Source organism: Indicator indicator, chromosome 11 (genome assembly GCF_027791375.1).
Source record: "Indicator indicator isolate 239-I01 chromosome 11, UM_Iind_1.1, whole genome shotgun sequence".
Taxonomy (NCBI): Eukaryota; Metazoa; Chordata; class Aves; order Piciformes; family Indicatoridae; genus Indicator; species Indicator indicator.
The window spans coordinates 17,249,870-17,275,037 of record NC_072020.1 but is presented as its reverse complement, the minus strand read 5'-3'; the positions used below and the strand labels follow the sequence as shown (position 1 = coordinate 17,275,037).

Here is a 25,168-nt window from a genome sequence, read left to right as displayed (position 1 = left end):
TAGGTTAAGGATCTTGGCAAGGTCCAGGCCTGGCAGGTAAATCCCCCTTCCCCCATGCAAGCAAAGAGGCAGAACTGCATCTCTCATCCATCAATGGAAAATTCCTTTTATTTTAAACTTCATCAAAGCCAGCAGTGGAAAGGACAGAGTGACAGGTGGAGGACAGACAAATGGACAGGCTGGCTCCAGTCCCCCTTCTCTGGAGCTCCCTATGCATTCTGCAGTGTAAGGAGAAGGGGCTGCCTTTATGGGTATAAAAATAAGCCTCTGGTGTATCAAAGTCTGTGACCACTTCAGCTGCTCTGAGGTGAAAAAGTATAAAGCAAATGGTACCCTGGAACTGTTCTTTGGTATGTCCACACAGCCTGCTCCTAACAGGACACAGATCTGTGGTCAGGTGCAGCATTACTGTACAGAACAGAAACATGAAACTTGCAGCAGGGAGCAGGACTGAGTACCAGGCTCATGGGGCAGAGGGGACAGAAGCTGGTGGTACCCCTCACCCATGGCCCTGCCTCCCATCCAGTCTGAGAACTGTTGGCTCAAGAGTAACCGAGGAGTGACACAACCCAGCAGGCTCTGTGCTCCCCTGAGCTACAGCCAGCAGCAGCACTGGGGCTTGGAGGGAGCCTTGAAGTAGGATTAAAAAAATAGAAGCCTAGAATGCTCTCATTTCAAACCATTGCCCCTCATCCTAAGGAGAATGTCAGAGCTTCAGCAGCACCTCTCTGCAGTTATCCCCCTGCACCATCAGTGAGAATCAAATCCTTCCTTTGCATCCTCAGCTATCCCTTGGGATATCATAGGAGGCTTTGTCTTTTCATGTTTAAAAGCTTGAACTGCATGGTTACAGGCAGAGGAGACCTAAGGGTCAAGAGGTGACACAACCACTGTCCTCGTGGTGTGTGACAGGACTCAAGAAATGCTCAGCAGCAGAGAAGAAAAGCTCAGCCCAGGTGCTGCAATCAGAGCAGCAGTTCACTTCCCAATTCCTTTTCTGCACTCTTTTGTGGAACAATTGGACAGCTTCTGTCAAAGCCTGGCACTGCTCTGAGGGCTGTCAGAACTGGACTTTTCTGGGGAAAAAGGAAAGAAAATCCTGGTGGAAAATTAATTTTCCCAGAGCCTGAGGCTGTAGACCAGACTTTATAACAATGCTTTTGTATTTTCTTCCCAATTCTCCACTCAGGGGTCCCATCCTGAAGGGACATGCATGGGATTCTGCCAGCCTGGGTAGGTGCAATAGATGAGGAGCTTGTGTGATAAAGGGACACTGATACTGAGCTTGAACCTGGTGCAGTGGTGAGGGTGAGCTCCACCCACTGGTCTGTGTCAAATAGAGTGGAATTGCAAAAAGACAAAACCCAGTGCAAAAAAAAAGGACAAAACTCCACATGGGGTTGGCGGGGAAAGAGACAAACCCATTGTATTTTAGATGAGTGAGGCAGAATTTAAATTAAAAACTTTGCTATCTTCAGCTGCAGTGGATGTTGATCTAGAGAAAGAACACAGAACAGGCTCCTACAAACTCTGCTTCTGCACTGCTCTCACTGCCAACCGTTTTCTGAAGAGCTCTGATCATGCTCCTGCTGCTGGCACTGGCCAAGTGTCTTTCAGTGGCTTCAGCTTGCAAGGACAAAGGCACCTTTCCAAAGCTGTCTTGTCTGATAGGACCAGAAAGTGCATCTTCTGCAGCTGTGGTCTGAGGGCAGGCTTTCAATGCTCCTTCCCCTACAGGCATGTTTTGTTCCTGTCATTTTTCTATCAGCTGTGCTGGTGGTGGGGAGTTCAGTGCCTGCTGGGGTCAGCAAGGAGACTGCCAGGCTCTCAGAGCGCCCCTTTGGCTGCAGAGCTGGCACTGCTGCTGCCAAGCTCCTGGATGCCCCCGGGGAGGACTCCCAGAGTACCCTGTGCTGTACCACTGCGTGCTGAGGTAACAGCTCTGGAGTAACAGGAGTGAGGCCTCAGCTAAAGCTTCCCTTTCTTTCCTCGTGTTGTAGAGCAGCTGCACGCAGCCCTCAGCAGCAGCAGCAAATGTGCACTTCCATGTGAGAACTACTTCAGTGCTGAAAGCACTCGAGATAGCAGCACAAGCAGGCAGTGAAAGCTCTTTGGTGCTGAAACTGAAGAAGCAGAACGCAAGAATACTTTTCCTCATGTGTTTACTTTGAAGTAAATCTTAACCCCCTAACCCTGGATTTCAGGAGAAGAGAATCTCAGTGTTACTCCCTTAGCTCACTGGGCTTTGATTTGAAGTAAGAAAAGCAGTAAAATGACCAGCTCATGTCAGCACCAGCACTGCAGCCTGCTCAGGAGCCTGCCGAGCAGCTCCTGCTCCAACACCACAGCAGCAAACCCCCAGCCAGCTGCCCCCCACAACTGATGGGGCCAGCAGCCATCCCATGCCTCTGCCTTTAGCTTGGGACATTCCTTCCTTTTATGCCTGTGTGCAGTAAGAGTTATTCACCTGCTCCAAGACTGCAGGACAGTGCAAAGCCACCTCCTTGACCAGCAAAGCACAGCTCTGTCTTCTCACTGCAGCTGTGACACCTTCAGGGCAGAGGTACTGTTAAAGTCTAAGAAGAAAGGGCCCTCTTGCTGGGGCAGGAAGGTGGTGGGGATAACGTTGTAAACTCCAGCAAAGACATTCTCCACTTCCAAGTAGCAAAATCCACACCTAGGATAAAGGAAACTCCCTGTTAGAACTAAGCTCTGAAGTTATGTTTCACACCTGGAAGGCTTCCTGGAGTCTTCAGTACCTGTAGTCACCACTGCTCTTCTTCTGGAAGCCATGGGAGCCAGGATCTCCTACTGTAGACACAGTGATGAGCTCAAAGCCAACGCTGTACTGCCTGCAAGAGACAGGACACTGCTCAGTCTTGGGGGACAGCAGGATGCCAGGAAGAGGGGTACCAAAACTGCACAATGTCACTGCAGCACATCTAGGAGTGTTGTCACAGTTGTGACACAAAGGTTAAGTCAAACTTCCCCTGATGGGAGTGTAGAATTTGGAGGTGAACAGAACAGGTCAGGTTCAGGACTTGCCTCTATGGGGCACAGCTGCCAGGAACCTGCCAAGCACTTCAACCTGTGGTGACAGCTCTGGTGCCACACCAATGTCACAGAGCCTGGGGTGGAACCTAGCTTCTGTCAGAGGAATCCATGTTGGTGAGCTCTGCAGAATTCCTCCTGGCACACTAGAAGTTGGCACAGTTGGTCTGCTACCTGCTAAGCCATGAGCCCAGTGCAGACCAACCACGCCTGAGCTGCAAGGGCAGAACAAATCCACAGCCACCCCTCTGCACTTCCTGAGGAGGGGTTTTCTCAAGGAGGGAAGGATGGCTGGAGAAGTGCTGCCATTGTGTGCACAGCTTTGCAAGAGGTAAACACTTGCCTGCATGGCTGCAGAAGTTGCTGCCTTGCAGCACTCAGCACTGGTGTTTGAGGGAGATCACTAACTCTGCCAAAGCACCACTCCACAGGGTACTGATAGGAACACTTCTCCTGGCCTATTAGTGGCAGGGGCAATGCCCTTCCAGAGCTGCAGCACCTGCTCAGGCCCCTGTCTAGGAGCCTGCAAGGGTTTGGTATCCTGTGCATTAGCACTGCTGCCAAAGCAAAGCAATTATCATCGTTAGTTGGAGAGGAAGGAAGAGTCCTTTGTATGTTCTTCCCTTCTGTGCAAGGCCTGGCTCTGCTCAAACCTGAAGCTGAAGGGGAAGAAGGCTCCTGCTCTCCCTCAGGCAAAGGAGGCTGCTGGCAGGGCTGTGACACTCTGCTTATCCTCTACCCACCTTGGTCCCCGCAGCTCTATAAGTAAGGGTCCAGTCTTGTCCAGCTGGAACTGGTACATGGGGTTGTTCTTGTAGGTGTCTCTGAAATTCCCACAGCCTCCAGCACTGTGCCCTTTCCACTGCCCATTCACCTGAAAGAGGAGCACAGAAACCCCTGAAGTGCTGCCCTGAGGGTTTGTGCTGCCCTTTCCCTGCACACATGCAAGGGCCAGAGGCTGCTCCCCTTGCAGTGCTCTCTCTGCTGGGCAAGCACAAGTGCAAGGCTCTGTTCAGCATTCAACTGCACTCCTCCACCCACACTGCCCAAACCTTGGCTCCTTCAGAGGCTGCTGCACTTTCTCAGCTTACATTAACTCAGTAACCAGTGCTTGTTGCTATGCCAGACTGCATCTCACTCCAGATCTGCTCCCATCCATCCCATCCCAGGTCAATGTTTGGCTCAGGCACTCCCTGCACACGAGTACAACACTCCCATGTTGTAACCTTTGCAGGTGCTGCCTCCAGCCCTCCCCCCTCACCTCTCCACACTCAGAACCAGCATTACAGGGACAAGACGCCCCCAGGGACGGAGTCTGCAAGGACAAAGCCACGCAGGAGAACAAGCACTGCTCAGCTTTAGCAGGCCACCTGTCTGCAGGGTCCTCTGCTAGCCATCAAGGAAAGGTCAGGCTTGTGGCACAGGCCAGGCATTCACACACACACACAGCTGAGAGCCATGTCTCTTCTTACCTCCCTCCTCTCCCTGGCAGATCAGCACAGCAAGGAGCAACATTTGAACTTGAGATTTAATTTCCCTACCCAGTGCCCAAAACTCCCAAGCAGGGCAAGATTCCTGCCCCCGAGTAATCTGAGCCTGCTGCATGTTGTTAGCCACCAGGCAGACACCTTCCACTCATTCACCAGGGGTTCCATCCTCAGACCATCTTCTTATGAAACATAACAAACAGATGTCCTGCCTCAAGCTGGTCACCTGCAGTGAGTTTTTGGCCTCTTAAAGCATTCCCCCAAACTCAGCCCAGTTTTAAGAGGCTTCTGGCGGAACCAAGTGAATCATCTCACTGCTCCCAGGAACCTCTGCAGCCACTTGCTGCTTTCCAGAACAGGCCAGCTCCAGGGGCTGCTCTGTAAACAGCAGCTGGTACCACACAGTGCCTGAGCTCCAGAGCCCAGCTGCATGCCAGGATTGCCCCTGTCCACAATCTCAGGTCCCCCTTGGCTTTTGGGCAGCAGTGCAGCAATGCCTTTCAAAACCTTGCACATCCCAGCTATGGCAAAGCCAACCCAGAACCAGGTAGCACTTCCTCACCCGTTTGGAGGTGGTGTAAGGTGTTGGAATCTTGGAGAAGGTGAACTTGCAGAGGGAATACACCTGTGGGAAAAGCAGCAGCAAGTCACACAGAGTCTTGTACTCTTCATCTGGAATCCTGACATGAGCAGCGCTGCCTCCACAGGGCTCTCAGATAGCTGCTCACTATGAGATCACTCCTCAGATAACCCTCTCAGGGCAGTGCTGGGTCCAACAGGACTTTGTCCTACTCTGTTCCCATTTTGCTGGGTCTTTAAAGAAAAACTATCTGCATGGTTCTTTTCTCAGTGGCAAAGACATCTCGCATCGATTACCACAGAATTGTTTTGGTTGGGAAAGACCTCTAAGGTCATTGAGTCCAACCACTGCATGACTCAGCAGCTACAGAAAAACCCAAACACTGGCTGCAAGGGCTTGGAGAAGTCAAGAAACTTTAAATCTTAACTGGAACCTAAAATAGGCTTCTTTTGATATAGATAGGTGTGTTTTTTTTTTTTTTGTTTCCCAGCTGCTTTCATTACTAAACCCACCCTCACTGTATTGTCTTAGCTACACCTGGAGATGATCCACCCCTTCAGCCAGGGCTTCTGCTCCATCAGTCACAGCCCCCTCCCAAGAACAACATCAGCCCAGAAGCTGCACAAATAAAGGGCAGCCTGGCACTCAGCAAAGCCTCAGCACGTACCCTGATGGTGTAGTGGATGGTGTTTTGTTTCTCATACTGGGACACCACCAAGGTGAAGGTGTGGGGCCCTGGAGAGGTCAGCTTGATCTTGGTCAGGTAGTGAGGGCTGTTGATGCGAATGCCATCGATGTAGGGAGGAGGATCCGCTGAAAGAGAACAGGAAGGACACTTCCTTGGCTAAAAGCTCCCCTGGACAACTTCTTCACTGTTTTGTGCCAGTGGATTTGGCCAGGGAAGTGGGATTGTTGGTGCCAAGGGTAAGCTGTAAGCAGATCTGAGTGCTCTCAGAAGAGCAGAGCCTCAAGATTTGTTTATTAAATGACAGATCATCTTCAGAGCAGCTCTGGTTCTCAGGAGAGGTCCTCCACATGGGACAGGACACACCTTCTGTACCTGAAGTACAGTTTAAAGCCCTGCCAGAGCTGCTGATCCATCTCCCACCAGTGTCACTGCTCAAAGAAACTGCCTGGGGTGCTGTTGGGATTGAAAGAGAAGTGTAGCTGCACCCAGCACCAATGCCCATGCAGCACCCATTCTGAGCAGCCCAGTATTTGCTGTCACAGTTAGACCATGGCCTTTGATCTCTGGCCTCTACATGCTTCTTCCCAGACGTCTCCATTTCAGTGGAGCAGGAATGAATCCAGCCAATTCCTTCAGCAGGTCCAGGATGAAGGTCCTTTTATTTTCTTACACAAAGTAACAAAGGAGTGGGGAAGGGATCAATATAAACCCATGAGAATCTCAGGGAGGGGAGACCTCAGCCTCACTGCCAATGGCTGAGCCTGCTTTGTTCAGCTGGCAAAGGTAACCCTGCAGCCTGACCCAGCTATTTCCACAGGAAAGGACTCTTAAAGGCTTTGAGGCTCATGAGATTAGAAGTGGTGGTCAAAGGGGGCTGAAGGGCTGCTTCAGGACTGCCCTCTGAGTGAGGTATCTGGTTTCAAAGCAGGAAGTGCCCTCCCTCCCCACAAAGTCCCTGGCACTTCTTCCTTCACCTCTGCCATCAGCCCTGGGCAGGAGGGGACACTCACCTGGGTAGTAAACTCTTTTGCCATCTGTCTTGTACACCACCATGGTGATGAACTCCCGATTGTGTGCAAAGTCATCCTGCAGGAAACAAATCAGGTGGGGCTGAGACCTCTGTGGGCTGTGACAGTGGCTACACACAGCCCCCTAGGCACTCACCACCCCTGGGACCACCACCTGCTGTCATCTGCTGCCTGCAGGTACTGAGATGCAGAGCCAGTTCTTCCAAACCACACCAAATGAATGGCCTCTGTTTGCACTTGCAGCAGTTCAGAGATACTGCAGCATCTCTGTGGTGCAGAACATCTGTGCTGGGGGGTTTAACCCTCTCAGACCCAGCTGTGTACACACCTGTAGCTGCTGGAACCTGCTGAAACAAGCAGAGCCACACTGATTCATAGCCACAGAATGGGTTGGGTTGGAAGGGACCTTCAAGATTATCCAGTTCCAACCCCCTGCCATGGGCAGGGACACCTCCCACCAGCCCAGCTTGCTCAAGGCCTCACCCAACCTGGCCCTGAACACCTCCCAGGGGGGACATCCACAACCTCCCTGGGCAACCTGTTCCAGTGTCTCCCCACCCTCCCTGTAAAGAATTTCTTCCTCATCTCCAGTCTCAGTCTGCCCTCCTCAAGCTTCAGTCCATTTCCTCTCACCCTATCACCACAAGCCCTTGTAAAAAGTCCTTCCCCAGCTTTCTTGTAGGCCTTCAGGTACTGGAAGGCTGCTCTAAGGTGCCCCTGGAGCCTTCCCTTCTCCAGGGTGAACAACCCCAACTGAAAGCACAGAAAGCCACATAAAGAGATTTAGAGAGGATGCCACAGCTCCCAGCACACAGGTGATGACCCACCCCCTGCCCCCTCACCTTATCTGTGATATGTCTGCTGAGCAGGACCCAGACAGCAGCACCCCCTGGGGGGCACTGGACTTCCAGCCTGTACTGGGGGTTGTTGGCCAGGCTGTAGGCATCCTTCACTGGGCCCTGCTTCGCATCCCAGGTGCTGCAGGTGAGAGAGAGGGACACCAGCAGGTGAGCAGGACACTGCCTCGTGCTTTGGCACCCAACATGCAGCCACCCTGAGCAGCAGCCAAGTGACTGATGGCTGCCTCCCACTGCAGGCCAAGAGGGGTGACACCACACATCAGAGCACTGTTCAGGGATGACTTCACCAGCAGTGTGACCCAGCAGGCTGCTGGACCCAAGCAGGATGGTGCTGGGGGACTGCAGCCATGGGAAGCACAGGAGAAGCTGGCAGATGAGCTGTGAGATCAGCAAATCCCTCACCTCACTGCCACACCACCTCAGGGTATTTCATCTGGACACAGAGGTGGAAGGAGCCTTTACAGATCAGCTCAGCGGCTGTGGGTGAAGGAGCTTCTGCAGAGCCAACAGAGCCAGCATGGAAGCCATGGCAAAACACAGTGGAAAAACAGAGAAAGCCTTGGCTTCTGGAAGAGAAACACAGCCTTACCCTCCAACTGGGTGACAAAAAGCCTGGATGTCACAGAGACTGGGTAGCAGAGAGGGCCCCATCGCTGGAGATATTCAAGGTGAGGCTTGACAGGACTCTGGGCAACCTGATCTAATGGAGGATGTCCCTGCTGACTGCAGAGGGGGTTGGACTAGATGAGCTTTGGAGGTTCCTCCCAACCCAAACCATTCTATGATTCTGTGATCATGTTTACAAAAATTCTGCAGGCAAAGAAGGTTACCTGTGGTAACTACAGCTGGTGGACATGGAATGAAACTCCTGTGCCATCAGAGAACACAGCCTCTGGAGACAACACACCCTGCACAGACTGCAGCTGGCCAGGGAAAGGCATCTCAAACAGCAGCTAGCTCACTGAACCACTGCTTAGAGATGGACTGCTCAAAACCTGCTTTCTGTTCCAGTGGAGGGTTGTGGGGCTGAGATCAAAGCTTGGTTACACAGCCTTAGGTTCACAGCAACATTAAGGTCACTGGAGTTTGAAGGATGTTAGAGAAGTAACCAAAAGCAAAGCCTGGGCTGAGACTGAAAAGTGTGAACTTGAGCCAGCAACCTGCTCAGCTGTAAGTAGGAACAATGAAAGGAAATGCCACATCAGAACATTCTGGGAGACACTGGCACACAGCTTTATCTCTTGGACCAACCTGTGAATACAAGTAGACTCCTTAAACAGGCTTGGGTTCCAGCTCAGATAAATGACATCATAGTACTGGCACAGGTCCTCCCAGGAAATCCAGAAAATGCCTGCAGAGGAACATGCTGTTACTGCTGCCTTCCCAGACACTCTGGGTTTACTTTGCCTTTCAGAATTCTCTTTCCAGGTAAATAACACAGCTTATACAAACAACATTGCTGTGAAACAGAGTGTCTGCATTGCTCAAACCTCTGAACTGAACCTTAAGCCCCAAACCGAGCAAATTAAACCAAGAAAAACAATTTAGGCTCTGCTCAATGGGGACTAGCTGAAGCTGTCAGAGCACTGTTTGTTTGCAAGCAGTAAGCAGGTGTGACAGGATCTGGTGCACTGAAAGCCATCAGTAGGTGACCCTGCCTGCTGGTCTTGCTTTTAAATCCCAGAATGGCTCAGGGTGGAAGGGACCTCAGAGCTCATCTGCTCCAACCTCCCCACTATGGGCAGGGACACCTCTCAACTAGAACTCAGCTGCTCAAGGCTTCCCCCAGCCTGGCCTTGAACAGCCCAAGGGAGGAGGCAGCCACAGCCTCTCTTGTGCATGAAGCAGAAGGCTTATCAAAGATGCTGTAACTGGATGGGTTTGGATGCATGCTGCAGGCAGAGTCGAGAGGCACTGCACAAAAGGACTCCCTTGGAGATCTGCAGACAGCACTGGATGGTGCAGAAGGAGCAGAGACCTTTCTGAAAGCCAAATGCCCTTCTGCAGGTTTGCCCTGCCAGCAAACCCTCAGGGACCTCCTGGGTCCTATGCTCGGCTGCTCGCTGGTGAAACTTCTGTACTTGGAGAGTGATGGAAGACTGGAGCAGACTGCCCAGAGAGATTGTAGAGTTTCCTTCTCTGGAGGCTTTCAAACCCACCTGGATGCATTCTTGTGCAACCAGATCCAGGTGAACCTGCTTTAGCATTGGGGTTGGAGAAGATGATCCCCAGAGGTCCCTTCCAAAGCTATCATTCTGTGATTCCATAAACTGGGGGGTTTAGTCTGGAGAAAAGTAGGCTGAAGGGAGACCTTATGGCTCACTACAACTGACTTGTAGTCAGGTGGGGGTTGGTCTCTTCTCTCAGGTAACAAGTGATAGGAAATGGCCTCAAGTTGGCCAGGGGAGGTTTGGGTTGGACATGAAAGAAACTTCTTGACTGAAAGGGTTCTCAGAGCCTGGCACAGGCTGCCCAGGGAGGTGGCTGAATCCCCATCCCTGGAAGCGTTTCCAAGAAGCAGAGATGTGGTGCTGAGGGCCATGGGTTAGCATCAGCCTTGGTAGAGTTATAGATGGTTGGACTGGGTGATCTTAAAAGGGCTTTTCCAACCAAAACCATTCTGTGATGGACAGGACAGCACTAGGCATTGTCCCCAGGGTTTCTCTGGATGGTGACAGCAGTGCTGCTGCCTCGGAGGTGATCTCAATCTACGCTGAAAGCTGGAAGCACAGCTTGTGTAAAGATCTGTTTATAGATAATACAGTGCAAGGAAAAGCCCCCTGCTTACCTCTACTCCAAGACCTCAAACACAGCCAAGGCTCACTGCAGTACTGATCACAGCAACTGTGCTGATGAACACAGGCAGACAGAGGAGGAAGGCCCCGCAAAAAGCCTTCTCTTGGATGAAGAGGCAGTGTTAATGACTCAGCTTGACAGGGTCTTCTCTCTGCACTGAGCTCCCCTGCACCCAATACTGAGATAGCAACACCTGAGCAAGGAGCTCACTCCTTCTCAATGAATGGAAGCAATTGGGCAGGGAGCTAACTTATCAATGAATTTGAGATATACTGAGCAGTCCAGATTCAACTCCAGACAAACCTGAAATGGCAGCTTTAAATGTACAAACCCTTCCCAGTATTTGTTTTACTCTCTCTCTTTGTGCTTCTACCTTTCTGCAGAGATACACCACAAAGACCCACACTATCTGCAAAGAGGGTGATTTTTCCAAGCCTTATTACCATTGTCTATCTTCTGAGCTGTTTTGGGATCAAAATTCAAGTATTTCTGTAAGTCTAGGGTCCAGTTCCTGGTGTCGTGTTCACTGTATCGACCCTTCCAACGCAAGTGGCTCCAGGGGTTTTTCAGCTGCAGAAATCGAAGTCCCTAGAGAAATACAAAAGAAAATGGGCTGCATTCATCTTCTCAAGGTGATTTTTGTATCTGTGTTAACATGGAAAGTGGATCAACAGCTCCAGAAAATACAGCATCATGAAGCTTCCTGCAATTTCCCAGTGGAGCTCACAAAGTGTGTTAGCCCAGCAGCCACCCATCACAGACAGGGACTCAACAGGCACCCTCCGTTTCACTCCATACCTTATACTCTCTTATATCCAGCACTGCATATGCATGGGTTGGAACCAAACCCCACTTTTCTCCTTCCTCTTCAGACATCACCCCTGTTGCTGTTGTGATGAGGACATCTCCCTTGTGAAATCTGTTCAAAGAGAGAAGACCTTAATTAAAAGCTTCCAAGTTGCAAACTAACATTTCGCGAGCGCTGTAAGAAAGCTGAGGAACGAGAAGTTGATGCTTCCACACTTTTGCAGATGCCTACACTGAAGTTCTGTGTCCCCAGCATAGGCCTTGCAGGGTCTGGAATTGGCAGCTCACAGCCACCAAGTTCTGCAACTGTTAATTTCACAGTGACTGTTGTTGTGAAAACACAGCAGCTGTTGCCCAGCTGAAATCCCAGCACATGCAGTGCCACTGGATCACAGACCAACACATTTCCAGTTCAGCAGAGGTGAACACCAGTGATGCTATAATGGCTAGATCCCACCCCAGCTGCAGTCACACCTCCAAACTGCAATGTCTGAAGAGCTGTTGGCAATCAGCTGACAGCTTCTCCCAACTGTAGAAAGAGTCCTGCTCTTTTACCATCAGAGAATTCATAGATTCATAGAATGGTTTAGGTTGGAAAGGACCTTCAAGATCATTGAGCCCCAACCCCCTGCCATGGGCAGGGACACCTCCCACCAGCCCAGCTTGCTCAAGGCTTCATCCATCCTGGCCTTGAACACCTCCAGAGAGGGGGCATCCACAACCTCCCTGGACAACCTGTTCCAGTGTCTCCTCACCCTCACTGTCAAGAATTTCTTCCTAATTCCCAGTCTAAATCTGCCCTCCTCAAGGATGTTTCACTCCACAGAGCATCCCCTGCTGCTGCACTGAAATGGATCAAAAACTGGTTGCACAAAACTGCTTTGAAAGAAGTCAAAAGTGCTTGTGCTGTCACCATAGGGGAACTGCTCTGGCTGCAGTCCTGATATGCTGCTGCTCTTCCTCCAGGAGGTTTCTTCTTCCAGAAAACACAGCTTTGGCAGTGCAAGCATTTGGATGATTTGGGGAAGAGCCAACTCCTACCTTTGATAAAGCATTCTGAAGGTGCTGTCTTTATTGAAAGCCTGATTGTCAGAGTGCATAGCAATTCTTTCAGGTATCCAGCCAGTCAGGGCATGGAGATCAATGTTCTGAAAGACAGAAATCAAATGCACACAGTAACAGTAGAGTTCTACACAGAAAAGCTCAAGATTAAGACTGTTAAAAAAACAAACACCACCCAAGCAGTGAAATTATTTGATTAGTTTAGGACAACATGTCCAAATAAAAAAGAAAACAAACCCAAAACTTCAAGTGAACTGATGAAACAAAGCAGAATTTCAGAGCAGCAGAGGCATGAGTGGTATGGTTGATAAGTCTGAAGGATGGGATGTCATTCAGAGGGACCTGGACAGGCTGGAGAGGTGGCTGAGGAGAATCTCATGAGGTTCAATAAGGCAAAGTGCAAGGTCCTGCACCTAGGTTGGGCAATCCTAGATATTGGTGCAGCCTGGGGGTGATGAGACTGAGAGCAGCCCTGCAGAAAAGGACTTGGGGGTCCTAGTGAAGGAGAAGCTGGACATGAGGCAGCAATGGGCACTTACAGAATTGGATCCAGGAAAATCATATCCTCCCATCACCTTCATGTAAGCCTTTTCTATCAGCGACACCCACAGCTCGTTCTTGTTGTTAGAGTAAGAGCAGAGAAGTTCCCCACTGTGATCAACAGGTAATTGGTCATCTATGATCACCTGTGTGCCAGAGACAGAAGGCATCAGCAAGTCTTTTGGAAGTGCTAGCTTGAGGCTGCATTCTGAAGTGTTTCTGACTGAAGAGATGTGTAACGTTTTCTCTGTTTACTGCAAGAAGCCTTGAGAATGCTTTAACATTTTCCTAGGGAGTGAGTTAGCAACTTTTTGATCTTGAAGGACACGCTGTACATCAGGGTGAGGAGAGACAAGGCAAGGAACTGATCAGCTCAACATGCAGCAAAAGTGCAGACCAATGTCAGGTAAGAAAAGCTGATGGTTAAGGAACATCCTTACTATTATCTAGGAACCTGGCTGAGTTCAATGAACATTTAGTTGTCCTAAAAAGACTCAACACCATAAAAGGATGGTGTGGGGAAGGGGATGCCTCTCCAGATGACCACCACAGACCCCAGACAGGTGTGTCAGTGTTTTGCCAATGCAGCAGGATGGAAATACGCAGGTGTGTTAAACTGCACCTGTGCAAACCTGTGGCTATGGGACAGGCAGGAGGCAGAAGTGTGTTTGATAGGTGCTGCTTTGTAAAGCAACCATGGAGAGCCCTGGGTAGGCAGGCTAGATCTGTGGGAACATTGTGCCTAGCACCCAGCTCCCAATGGAGCAATGCCCCCTCTCTAAACATGTCTCTTTCAAGAGCCTTTTGCCTCAGGAGGGAACACAGGGATTCCAAACCCAAACTCATTAACGTCCAGCTCCTCAGACACAGCCAGACCCAGCCATGGTTCTCTGCTGGTCTGCACAGTGGGAGCTCTGCTGCCAGCTCTGGCTTGCCCTGGCTCACACTAGGAGACCTGGGATCACCTGCCTTGCTATTTCCTGTGCAAAACAGTGGTGGTGACAGCATGCTCTTGGGAATTATCTCCTACCTGTTGTAAAAAGGAGCTGCAGAAAAGCCCAGCATCAAAAGGGAAGAAAAGCCAAAATAATCCTCACCTAATTAGGAATCAGAGCATGGACTGTGCTTGGCAGCCAGCAGGTGTTTCTCTATAATCACAGAATGGCTCAGGTTGGAAGGGACCTCAGAGCTCATCTGCTCCAACCTCCCCACCATGGGCAGGGACACCTCTCAACTAGACTCAACAAGACCTCACCCAACCTGGCCTTGAACACCCCAGGAAGGAGGCAGCCACAGCCTCCCTGTGCAGCCTATTCCAGAGTCTCACCACCCTCCTACTGAAGAACTTCTTCCTGAGCTCCAGTCTAACCCTGCTCTGCCTCAGCTTCAAACCATTCCCCTTTGTCCTGTCTCTAGACACCCTCAGGAAAAGTCCCTCTGCAGCCTTCCTGTAGGATCCCTGCAAGTTCTGTCACAGCCCTTTCATAGTCTCTAGCTCCACTTTACATTTCTTCTATGGAAAGGAAAAACCACCCAAAGCAGCAGCTGCCAAAGCATAACATTTCTTCTTCAACACCACTCGCCAACAAAACACATCTAAAGTTTTTGCTGTGCAAAGACATCCTCAGAGGAAAGCAGAGCAAGCCTTCAAAACATCTGCCTTAAGCAGCATGAATTCACCCCCAAGCCATTTACCTTTCTAGGCACACCATTGATGTGAAGCTTCACCATGTATTTGCCACATGGATTATATTCTGGCTCTCCTTTCTTATTCTGAGGGTAAATTATGCTGTTAAAACAAACCAACCAACAAAACAAAAATCAACAACCAAAAGCTAAGGACACTGACATAAATGATTTTTCTGTACATACCCAGTGGGATTAACAAAGCCTGTGTCTGGAATTTACACCAAACAGAGATATGGAAATAGGAATGAAATAGCTCAAACTTAGTAAAAATAACAGGGATGGTTCAATAGGTTTGAATTTCCAGGCCTGGCTCTTGCTGCAGTAAGTAAAAAAAAAAAAAAAAATCAGAAGTAACCTACCTGTTCTGCCAACAGAAGCAAGGCACATAGATTTATCTGGCTATTAAACAATGGATATTTACATCTCTGCAGTGGAAACAATATTTGCCTGAATAGGTCAAACACTGGAAGGAGAAGTCAGTGCATGACTGCTCTAGTAAAGAACACAAGTTCCATTCAAACAGCACAGGTTAAAACAACAACCAAAAAACACTGATCTGGCAACAGGCTCTCATCAGGGTCTCCTAAACCTGGGCCAGATTTATCACAGGGCCATCTGAGTGGGGCTGAGATGGGGCTGTTGTGTTCTGCAGTGAGAAGCAAGACAGGCCAGACCTGCACAGTAGCTGACATTGCCAAATAGGAAAAGAAACCCAGAAAGAAAGTAAAATGTCTACTAAAACCAAAATAAAAGTTTCCAAACTATTGATTCCGTCCCCAAAGCACATTTGCAGTTAGACTCCAGGGTCTATACATGCTCCTAGAGAAAGGTAGCTGCCCTCTCACATGAGTCTCAGGAAGGTGAAGGTGACATAGATGCTACTTTTCACTCTGTCACAGAAATACTGCAAAAGCTCAGCAGCATTAAGTTGGATATTAGGAGAATTTTCTTCCCAGCAAGGCCTCTCAGGCACTGGAACAGGCTGCTGAGGGAGGTGGAGGAGTCATCATCTCTGGAGGGGTTTAAAATAAGACGAATGGATGTGGTGGGATTGTGAGCTCTAGGTGAGCTGCTGGATTCGATCTCAAAGGTCTCTGCTAACCTCAACAGTTGTGTGGTTCTGATAAGTCTGAAAAGGTCTCAGGAAGCAACAGCTCTTTACCTTGTGATCAGTTTTTTGTTGTACCTCCTCTCATATGCTGCACTGATAGCTAGTGATGCCACAAAGGAGCAGTCTGATACTATTGTCTGTGGAAAAGAAAGCAGTGAGGACATTTACTAATCACTTGGATACTTAAAGACAAAGGGGGTGAGGAGTGGAAAGGAAAAAGGGAAAGGATTTGAAACAAGAGGACCAAGTTAACTCTCAGTGTGAGCCCTCTCCAAAGCAAACCAGTCTGGATTATTGATGGCCATCAGAGGAAAGTGCAGGTACCTCAGCATTCAGCCACACCTACTCCCTGCCCCCCAGAACGCAGAGTCAGGTAAACTCCCTCCAGTGCTGATTTCAGAGCAGCCTGGGCCAGCTGCAGCTCCACACTGAACAAGGCATTTCCACTGCTCTCAGGGGGCCACTTTGCTTCTTGTCCAATTTGAACATCAAAAACTTGCCCTTTGTTCACTTAAATGACTGCATGGAAAAAAACTATTTGCTGCAGAGTACAGCTTGGCTTTTTCAACACTACCCTCAGCACCATCTCAGGAAAACAGGATTTCCAGCTGGAATTCAAACCCTGCTTTTCACTGCCACTGCTAACACCTGTTTATTCCACATGGAATCTGAAGTGACACTGTCTTAAATAAAGAGCCAAGGGAATCACTCTCACATCTGGGTACTCCTTTCCGAACAAGGTGGGCTCACACAGCCTGCAATAACCTGCTACTAGCACAGGTGCCTCTTGATGACCAACTCACCTGCTTGATGCTGAAGCTGGACACAGTATAAATCATGGTGGGGTTATTGGTGATGTCATCTGGTCGCACCCACCTGGCAAACATTGCTTTCTGTTTGGGGGATAAGGGTAACTTCCCACATTTATCACTGGATGTAAGAGAAAAAAAGTAGAACTGGATCAACAGCAGTTCAAAAAAGCTTTTCATGGTATGTCCAGGCTTACACGTGTCTGAGAGAGAGTGCAAAATACCTGCAGAATAATCACAAGAGCTGGAAAACATTCCAGTTATGACCTTCTCTTTACAGGGAGGTGAGGCAGAGGGAGCTGAGCTCATGAGCACACAGCAGAAGCAGGAAATGGGCCCAAGCTGCCAGCCCAGCCCTCCAAAAAGGCACCTTCAGCCTTGTACTTAGAGCCTGCAGACACATGCAGAAGCACTGCACAGCAAGGTAAGCTTTGATTATAGGATCACAGAATAGATTGGGTTGGAAAAAAACCTTTAAGCTCATTGAATCCAACCATTCTCTAACTCTGCCAAGGCTGGGGCTAAGCCATGGCCCTCAGCACCACATCTCTGCCTCTTTCAAACACCTCCAGGGATGGGGATTCAGCCACCTCCCTGGGCAGCCTGTGCCAGGCTGTGAGAACCCTTTCAGTCAAGAAGTTTCTTCTCATCTCTAACCTAACCCTCCCCTGGCACAATTTCAGGGTATTTCCTCTTGTTCCACCACCTGAAAATAGAGAGAAGAGGCCAACCCCCACCTCACTGCAACCTCCTTTCAGGGAGCCATAGAGAGCAATAAGGTCTCCCCCTTCAGTCTCTTCTTCCTCAGGCTAAACAACCCCAGCTGCCCCTCACCAAACCTGTTTTCCAGACCCTTCACCAGCCTCACTGCCCTTCTCTGGACCTGCTCCAGCACCTCAGCATCTCTCTTGGAGTAAGACCCCCAAAACTGAACCCAGTTTAAACAGTTTCAGATCAGACTGGAAAAAGGGAAGTGGGAATATTTAAATATATCTTCCTGAATTATGCTTGAAAGCTTCAACAGTGTTAAACTCTGAAGGAGAAAACCCAGCAACAGCCAAGGTGGGAGAGCTTTGGAAATAACCCCAGGAGTTCAGTAACTGAATGACACTTACGAGAACGGCATGGGGAATGCAAAACGTTCCCTCAGGTCCACACTCATGAAAGGGACATACTCAATGCCATTGATTTTGGAAGTTTTCCTACCAGTCACAAGAAAAGAGAGAGTGTTACAAACCTATCATCTTTCAAAGACTGAGTTCCAGAAAGTAACAGCAAAGTGAGTTTTGAAAAGCTAACACAGCACTTGTGAAGACAAGACACTCCACCTGGAATGAAAGTGACAGCAAAAAGAACTGGATGTAACAGAAATGAGTCCTAAAAAACACTCTGCTTCCTCAGTTTCCAGTGAAGAGGCAGTTGTGCAGTCCATGAATCTTTGTACCTTTGGCATCTTGGAGACATCTCTCACGAGCTCAGTCAGGTAGTTTATGGGTGACACACCAAAATCATGGAATGGTTTGAGTTGGAAGTGACCTCCAAAGGTCATTTAGTCCAACCCCCCTCCAGTGAGCAGGGAAAAGTGAGGCTGTGGAAAATAATCCTGGCAGGCAGTTGCAAGAAGTTGTTTAAACATACTCTGGAAAGTCTGCTCTGAATGACAGCCACTGCTTACAGCAGCAGAGCAAACACAGGGATTCACTGGGTGTGAGTAAGTGCACAGTGGGCTTCGGAGGAGCTGGGTTTCCAACCTGTGTTCTGCACCTCCTGCTTCAGCTGGTTGACTCTGCTGTGAGATGCACAAAGGATGTGAGCACACATGAGAACGCTTTGGAAGAACTCATCTCCAGCTTACCTGAGCACTTCTATCTCCTCTGCAGTGTATCTCTGACCTTGAGGCTCACTAGCTTGTACTGCCCTGATTGTCTGTGGCTTGTCATTCAAAGAGAAATCGGGTCCCAGTGGAAAGAAGGTTCTGACTGGCTGATTTGGTTTAGCTGCCGTTGACTTCTCTTTCTGAGATGACCTGGACATAGATTCCTTCAGTGCCTCTGCTCTGAAGTGAATAAAAATGCATTTGATGTACAACAATGATGAAAAAACTGCTCTGGTTCAACTCTTTGCTTATGAATTGGAATGAACAAATCCCAAGCTGACCAATAGCAGTTTTCCTAAGAAAAGCCCACTTCTGATGCCAGCACTTCTCATTCTCAGAACAAGTCCACCAAAATAAAGATGACTGATTTGTGTCCTCTCATACCTTCAGGACTTGTCTATCAGCCACAACAGCAGTAAGAATCCACCAGCACCCTCACAACCCAGCTTTTCAACTGCTTGGAGACTGTTTTCAGGAGCCAGGTTTTGCATTAAGCAGCTGGACAGTCCCACATGTGCAGAACACAGGGGCTTTATTTCAACCTAGACTGAGAAGTGCTGAAAACTTACACTGGAACTGACCCCAGGACAGCCTTTCATTTGCCACACAGGTGATCTGGGACAAGTTACACTGAACTTACACTTGTGCAACTCATTTCAGGTAGAAACTCCAATAGATCAACCCAGACAAGGAGACTGTCACCACCAAAGTAGGCATGTCCCAGTTTCCAACCTGCTGCCTCGTGAAGGGATGCTGACACCCTGACTTTGTGCTGCCCTGGTTTTACAGAATCATAGAATCATTAAGGTTGGCAAAGACCTATGAGTCCAACCATCACCCAGCCACCATGACCTCTAAACTATCTCCTGAAGCACCACATCTACACGTTTCTGGAACACCTCCAGGGATGGAGACTCCACCACCTCCCTGGGCAGCCTGTTCCAATCCCTTACCACTCCTGCAGCAAAGAAATCTTTTCCTGATCTCCAAGCTAAAGCCCCGAAAAAGCCCAAAGCTGTGGGAGAGCCCTCCAAATTTATCCCTCTGGAGATAAAGGTGTGCATTGGCACTAACCTACACACACAACCCTCTCCTGGCTGCCTGCCCTGGGATGCCCAGGGGCTGGCACCCCAGCTGCTGCCTCCAGCAGTGCTGCCAGGTCTGCAGAAGAGCCAACTCTGCCCAGAGCCCAGCATACAAGGTGCCCAGAGCCAGCAAGCAGCACTCACCTGTCCAGTGCCTGACGAGCCAGCTGCTTCAGCTTCGACTGCAGGCCTACTTCTGAGGTTTCTGTAGCCTTAGGTGCAAAAGAAAAAGCCACACATGAAAAAAACCCCAAACCCACAGGTTTGATAGGCTCAGTCTTCTGTCCAATCCCACACTTAACAGATCACAGCAAGCAATAACTAGTTGGGTTTATTTCCCAGTTTTCTTTTGAGGTGAGAAGTATTTTTTTAAACATCAGAAAAAGCCTACTAAACAAGGCATCATTTTGCTGGTCTAGTGAATGCTCCTGGAACAAAAGGGATATTTTAAAAGCCTTCATTATTAAGGTTAATTATTTTGGCAGGTATTTTTTATGTATACAGCATTGTATACATAAAGTCTGCCAGAATAATTAGCCATAGCAAAATATGGGCAGAAAGAAGACAAGCCCAGAAGTTAGCTATGCTGCTGAGCTTAGAGGTGTTCCAATTCTGTTCCCCAAATGAGTCAAGAGGAGTCATGGTTAACTTAGGGAAAAACTTCTGAGAGCTTGTTTTCATAAAATACAGACAGGATTGCTTGGAAGCTAGCAATCTTCTTCTTGGATAAAATAATCTGACAGGGCACCAAAGACTGCCAACTTCTGCTGCCTTTTGGGAGGGCAGCTATGACACTTCAAGCTAAGCTCTCTGTGAGAGGCTCAGCATGAGGAGTGGCCTCTCCTGTGGCACCCATGAGCAGGTTTCAGGTTCTGGCTTTATACCATGACTGATCTTCCCGATTTAACTAGGTCAGCTGAGGAAACAAAAGGAAGCTACTTCCACCCTGAGAAACACCACTGGAAACACTCTGGAGTTGCTGGCTGGAAGATGTATGAAAGTGGAGATGGAGCACCTTCATCTAGGAGCCAGCCACAGGAGAGGAAGAATAGCTGCTCTCTGAGTACTTCACAGGTAAGGAAGAAACAAATCTCTCCACTAAGGAGAAAGTAGCAAAATTTCAAGAGATCAGAGTTTCTTCCATATTTTTATCACCCTCAGGGACAAAGCCTAGAGTCATCTCAATAAAATAATATGCTAGACAAGATGCTCCAGCAGCATCTGTATCTAATGAGACACCTGATAAAAGCAGGTGAGTTAATAAGAGACAGTTTCAGGCTAACTTCAACATCTCCAAGCAATATTTGCATGCACTGACACAGCAGCAGGAACACAGCAGAGGAAGAAGAGTGTGATACCAGGGGAGATTTTATCTGGTAAACTGAAAGTATTCTGCTCCAACTGCTCAGGTGGAAAAACTAGGGCAGTTCTATCACCTCTCAGTCTGGTTACACTATCACCAAGGGTTTCTTACCCTACAGAAAACCAGTTCACAGAATTCAGAGAAAAGATTTCTCTGACATGTAGCAAAAGTAGCAGTCCCCTCCCAACAACCCAGGTATATTTATATGATAAAAAGGGCAAAGAAAGGAAAAACAGACTTGGTGGAGTTACATTATGATGGTGAGCTCTTCCTGTAAGGAGTTAGTGAAGGCAACTGGACTTGAGGGGAAAAAAAGCAGTACCTGTAATTACCTCCTCCATCATTTACATAATGGCCAGGTCATCCTTGTCATTAATTTCAGTGTGAACTTAATTCACTCCTAACAGTTTTAGTGCTGAGCACTGAGTAATCAAGTAGTATTTTTCACTACTTACATTTTCAGAAAGTGCTACACACAAAAAAGGTCTCTTCAGTTACTTCCTTTAATGCAGTCAGAAAGTAATAGAGCTGACACACCAGCAAGGCATCTTCAGCTTGATCTGGTTTTTCTTTCTGTTTTAGTGTTGTATTTGCTCCACAGCCAAAATTGACATGGGGTTAAAAAATCCAGCATACATGGAGGTAGGGGGGGATGGAAATATTCCAGAATACATGGGGGAGGAAAAGAATTCCAGAATATTCCTAGTCTTTAATATAATACAGCTCAAGAAAAAAAAACAACAAATCCCAAGGCCTCATAAACGCAGAGTGTTAAATAACAAGATAACAAAGAGTGGAAGAAACACTGAAAAACAGTGGGGAGAAAAAAAAAAGTTTTTTATAATGGTTTTTAGAAATCCAGGTACTTTGTTTTTAAGCCAGCCTTTAAGGGTCAGTCACTTGTGTAAGTGGAAGAATTTCTTACCATCACATAATTCCACCAAGTTACCCTGTAGCTTAACATACTGTTTGCAAACAGAGCTCCACTGCCTCCGTGTACAGCTCCACAGCTTCCTCTGCATTGCCTTTATCATCTTCATCAAAGGCCTGGGTGACCAGGAAGTGAGCACGCTCCAGGTCCAGCTGCTGCTTGGACTTCAGGGGGTCTGTGTTCTGGCACTGAACTAAAGCAAAGAGAAAGGGTTTAGCTTTACACCCTCACCAGCACTGGCACACCAACAGCTCAAAGCAGATGATAAAATCCCTTTCTTACACCTTCAGTGATGTAAAACATTGCATCATTTGCACTAACACATCACTCACAGTCAGGACAAGTTCCTCGCTTGTCATCTCATCTAACAGCTCTGCTGTTGCCCGCGCTAGCCAGGGAGGTAGTTGAGGCCCCGTCCCTGGAAATATTCAAGCCTTGACAAGGCTCTGAGCAACCTGCTCTGGTGCAGGATGTCCTGGCTGACTGCAGGAGAGGTTGGACTAGATGACCTTTGGAGGTCCCTTCCAACCCAAACCATTCTAGGATTCTAATGACCCAAAGGAGGAGAGGGAGTGCACCCTCACCAAGGCTGCAGACCTCACCAAACTGACCCCTCCAGCACACAGCAGCTATTCCAAGGGACCCAGACAAGCCAAAGCAGCTGAGGGAGCATGGCCTGTCCAGCCAGGAGAAATGGCCTTCAGGGGACCCAACAGCAACCTGCCAGCAGCTGCAAGGTCAGCAAGACAATGGATTCAGCCTCTGCACTGCCAGCCAGATAAAGGGAGTGAGAGCCAGTGGCTGTCAAGTGAAACAGGGGAGAATCCAACTAGGTATTAATTAAAAATAACCAAGTCACTAGAAGGACAGCTGCACCTGGAACAGAAGCACCAGGGAATTCTTTCCTTTGGCTTTTTCAAGACCTGAACAATGTGGTCCAAACATCAGCATCTGCCTTGCTCTGAGGAGGAGATTGGTCTATAGACCTCCCAGGGTCCCTTTCTGACCAAGTGATACTAGGATCATGAGAACTGCAGGTGTGCAAAAATGTGACATTTTGATCTAAGCATAAACACTGAAAGTAGATCAGACAAGGAAACCCTTCTGAGAGCAAAGAGCTCTTCTGCCCTCTCAGTTGGCAATTCCACACAAACACCAGAACCCACTCACTACAAAGCCACCACGAGCAGAGCCTCAGATGTGACTTTTGATTTGTTCCTGATCAATTTTTGTTTCTGTACTTCAATTGCTTTACCAGGTTTGCCTGCAGATGTGGTTCCTAAGAACACTTAGAAGAACAACACACCCACACTCAAGCCCTTAGGAAGGAAGTCTCTGCTTCATTTGTGATGCATCAGCACCAATGTGCTCATGTTGTGGTCCTTCACAAAGGACAAGAAACTCAAGAGCAACAAAAACCAGAGCAAAGATTATTGATACAGCACCAAAAGGCTTTCCACTCAATTAATTTGAGCAGAGGCTTAATTAGAAAGCTCCTTACCCACCTGCTGAATGGAGAGCTTGAACTCTCTCCAAGTATTCATTTATCTTTTCTTGAATGTTTTCCAAGTTGGACCCTGCCATCCCAGCATAAATCAAGGCTTGTGCAGCCTCCTGCAGGGAGAAGCATTGGAGACAGAGTTAATGTTTCTTGCCTAGACAATTACCTGCCATAAAGAGAGGGCCTACAGCAGCCATGAGCTGCACAGAAGCCAGCCCCTATATCTGCAAAAAGCCTCATAGCAGGAAAGCTCTGATGGAAAGAACAAGCTGCAAGTTCTAAAGGAGTTCATGTTTGTTTGCTCACACATGGGACAACCTATAAAACAGTATTTGGAAGGTCTATCAGGCTGGATCTTGGGACTGTCTCTATAGCAATACATAGAATTAGAAGATAAAGCACAAATTTTCAAGCATTTATTGAAATCAGCAAACTAAACCTCACAAACTGCCTTTTATTTTTTAAAGCTGTGGATTTAAGGTTAGGACAAAAAAAAAAAATCTACTTGCAAATTATTTGCATTTAATCTGCTAATAATGAAAGCAAAGCAACACAAAAGCTTTTCAAATTCCAGTGGAACTTTGGTTTAGAAAAATCTTTTATTTAAGTATTACTCACATCAAGCTGTTGAGTCTGGGAAGTCTACAGATTTAAAGTTGCCTAGCTCCTGAAGCTTTGCTTTCTACATGTTTGCATGTAGACAAAGCATGGACTCCTGATGGCAGTCTCCTGTCAGGAGGGAGCCCAGGCCCCCATTATCTGCATTAAGGCTTTCTCCACACTGCACACAGCCACCTCCAGTTGTCCAAGCTGCCCATCCAGTCACTAGAGTTAATGAAAACCATGCAGGGCTTGGCAGGGCTGTAACAAAGAGCCAGAGCTGCCATGGTCTCGGAAGCACCTGGAGAACTGTGCACTTAGACCTCACATTTGTAAACTTAACTCATCCAACGCTAACGGCCAGCTTAAAAACCTCCTCTCTTTTCACACTTGTTCATAGGCTACCACCACAACACTTTGCTTCCAGCACGTTTCAAAGCCCTCCAACTGCTCTGGAAGTCCAAGGCCAGACACAGGGCCCCCGGCCCTTCACAGGTTAATGGCTGGAAATGGCTTTGGGAGGTGATGGGAGCTGTGGCATTGGCACTGCAGCAAGGGCAAACGCGGCCTCCAAAGGAGCCCCTGCTGGCAGGGCAGAAGTGAAGGCAGGGGGTATGGAACCGTAACACAACTCCGCAAAACATAAACCCAAAACCCCGAGCGCGTACCTAAGTCACCAAACACCAGCTGCTGCCTACAGATACTGAACGGCACTGGATCAACCTCGTCACACCCTTGGTTGCACCAGCCAGGAGCTGCACAGGAATCAGATCCCCAGCGCAGAGATGATTCACGCCGGCCCCCAGCCGCCCGCCCCGCCCGCGCCTCCCAGGGCGCTCGGCGCGACCGGCACCGGCCGAGCCGCCAGGCCTGGCGGGGAGCTGTCAGGAGCAGGGCGCCCAACCGCCGCGGCTGAGGCTAAAGCGCCTCCAAGCAGCGCTCTCGTCCCCAGGGTGAGCCCAACAAGGGCCGAGAGAGGCAGCGAGCGGGCCTTACTGCCGGCCAGGCCGCGCCGCGCCAGGCCGGGCCTCAGGGGCGCGGCGGGCCACGATTCTCTTCTTTAGCGCCCCGGCCTTCGGGGGGCTGCGGGCAGGGCGCAGGACTACCAGCACTACCAGCACTAGGGGGACCCTGAGGCGGTAAGGGAGCGGGACGCCAAGGCCCTGAGGGAAGCGGTGGCCGCCACCCGCCGTACCTTGTAGTAGAAGACAGCTTCCTGGTAGCGCCCGCTCTGGTCCCGCTGCACCGCCAGCTGCGCGAACTTCACCGCGTCCAGCTCCAGCGCGCTGGCGTCCATGGCCTGC

At 49.0% G+C, this 25,168-nt stretch overlaps 1 protein-coding gene across 5 annotated transcripts; it reads right to left on the bottom strand.

Annotated features, from left to right (window-relative positions):
* Window positions 1-88: 88 nt before the first annotated feature.
* Window positions 89-25,161, bottom strand: CAPN7 (calpain 7). Of its 5 annotated transcripts, XM_054384684.1 has the most exons (21): window positions 25,060-25,161; window positions 23,269-23,377; window positions 21,799-21,956; window positions 19,614-19,681; window positions 18,364-18,564; window positions 17,624-17,710; window positions 16,503-16,629; window positions 15,751-15,836; window positions 14,595-14,688; window positions 12,899-13,045; window positions 12,339-12,445; window positions 11,289-11,409; window positions 10,934-11,078; window positions 8,946-9,045; window positions 7,677-7,812; window positions 6,817-6,892; window positions 5,786-5,931; window positions 5,101-5,163; window positions 3,795-3,925; window positions 2,760-2,852; window positions 89-2,677 (listed from the first exon to the last, which is right to left on the bottom strand). In XM_054384684.1, exons 1-21 carry the CDS (start codon window positions 25,159-25,161, stop codon window positions 2,533-2,535), a joined length of 2,442 nt encoding a protein of 813 aa, XP_054240659.1. In that variant the 3' UTR covers window positions 89-2,532. The 5 variants fall into 5 exon arrangements, with proteins under 5 accessions (XP_054240659.1, XP_054240660.1, XP_054240662.1 ...); XM_054384685.1 differs by lacking the exon at window positions 18,364-18,564; XM_054384687.1 differs by lacking the exons at window positions 5,786-5,931; window positions 7,677-7,812.
* Between the last annotated feature and the right edge of the window lie 7 nt (window positions 25,162-25,168).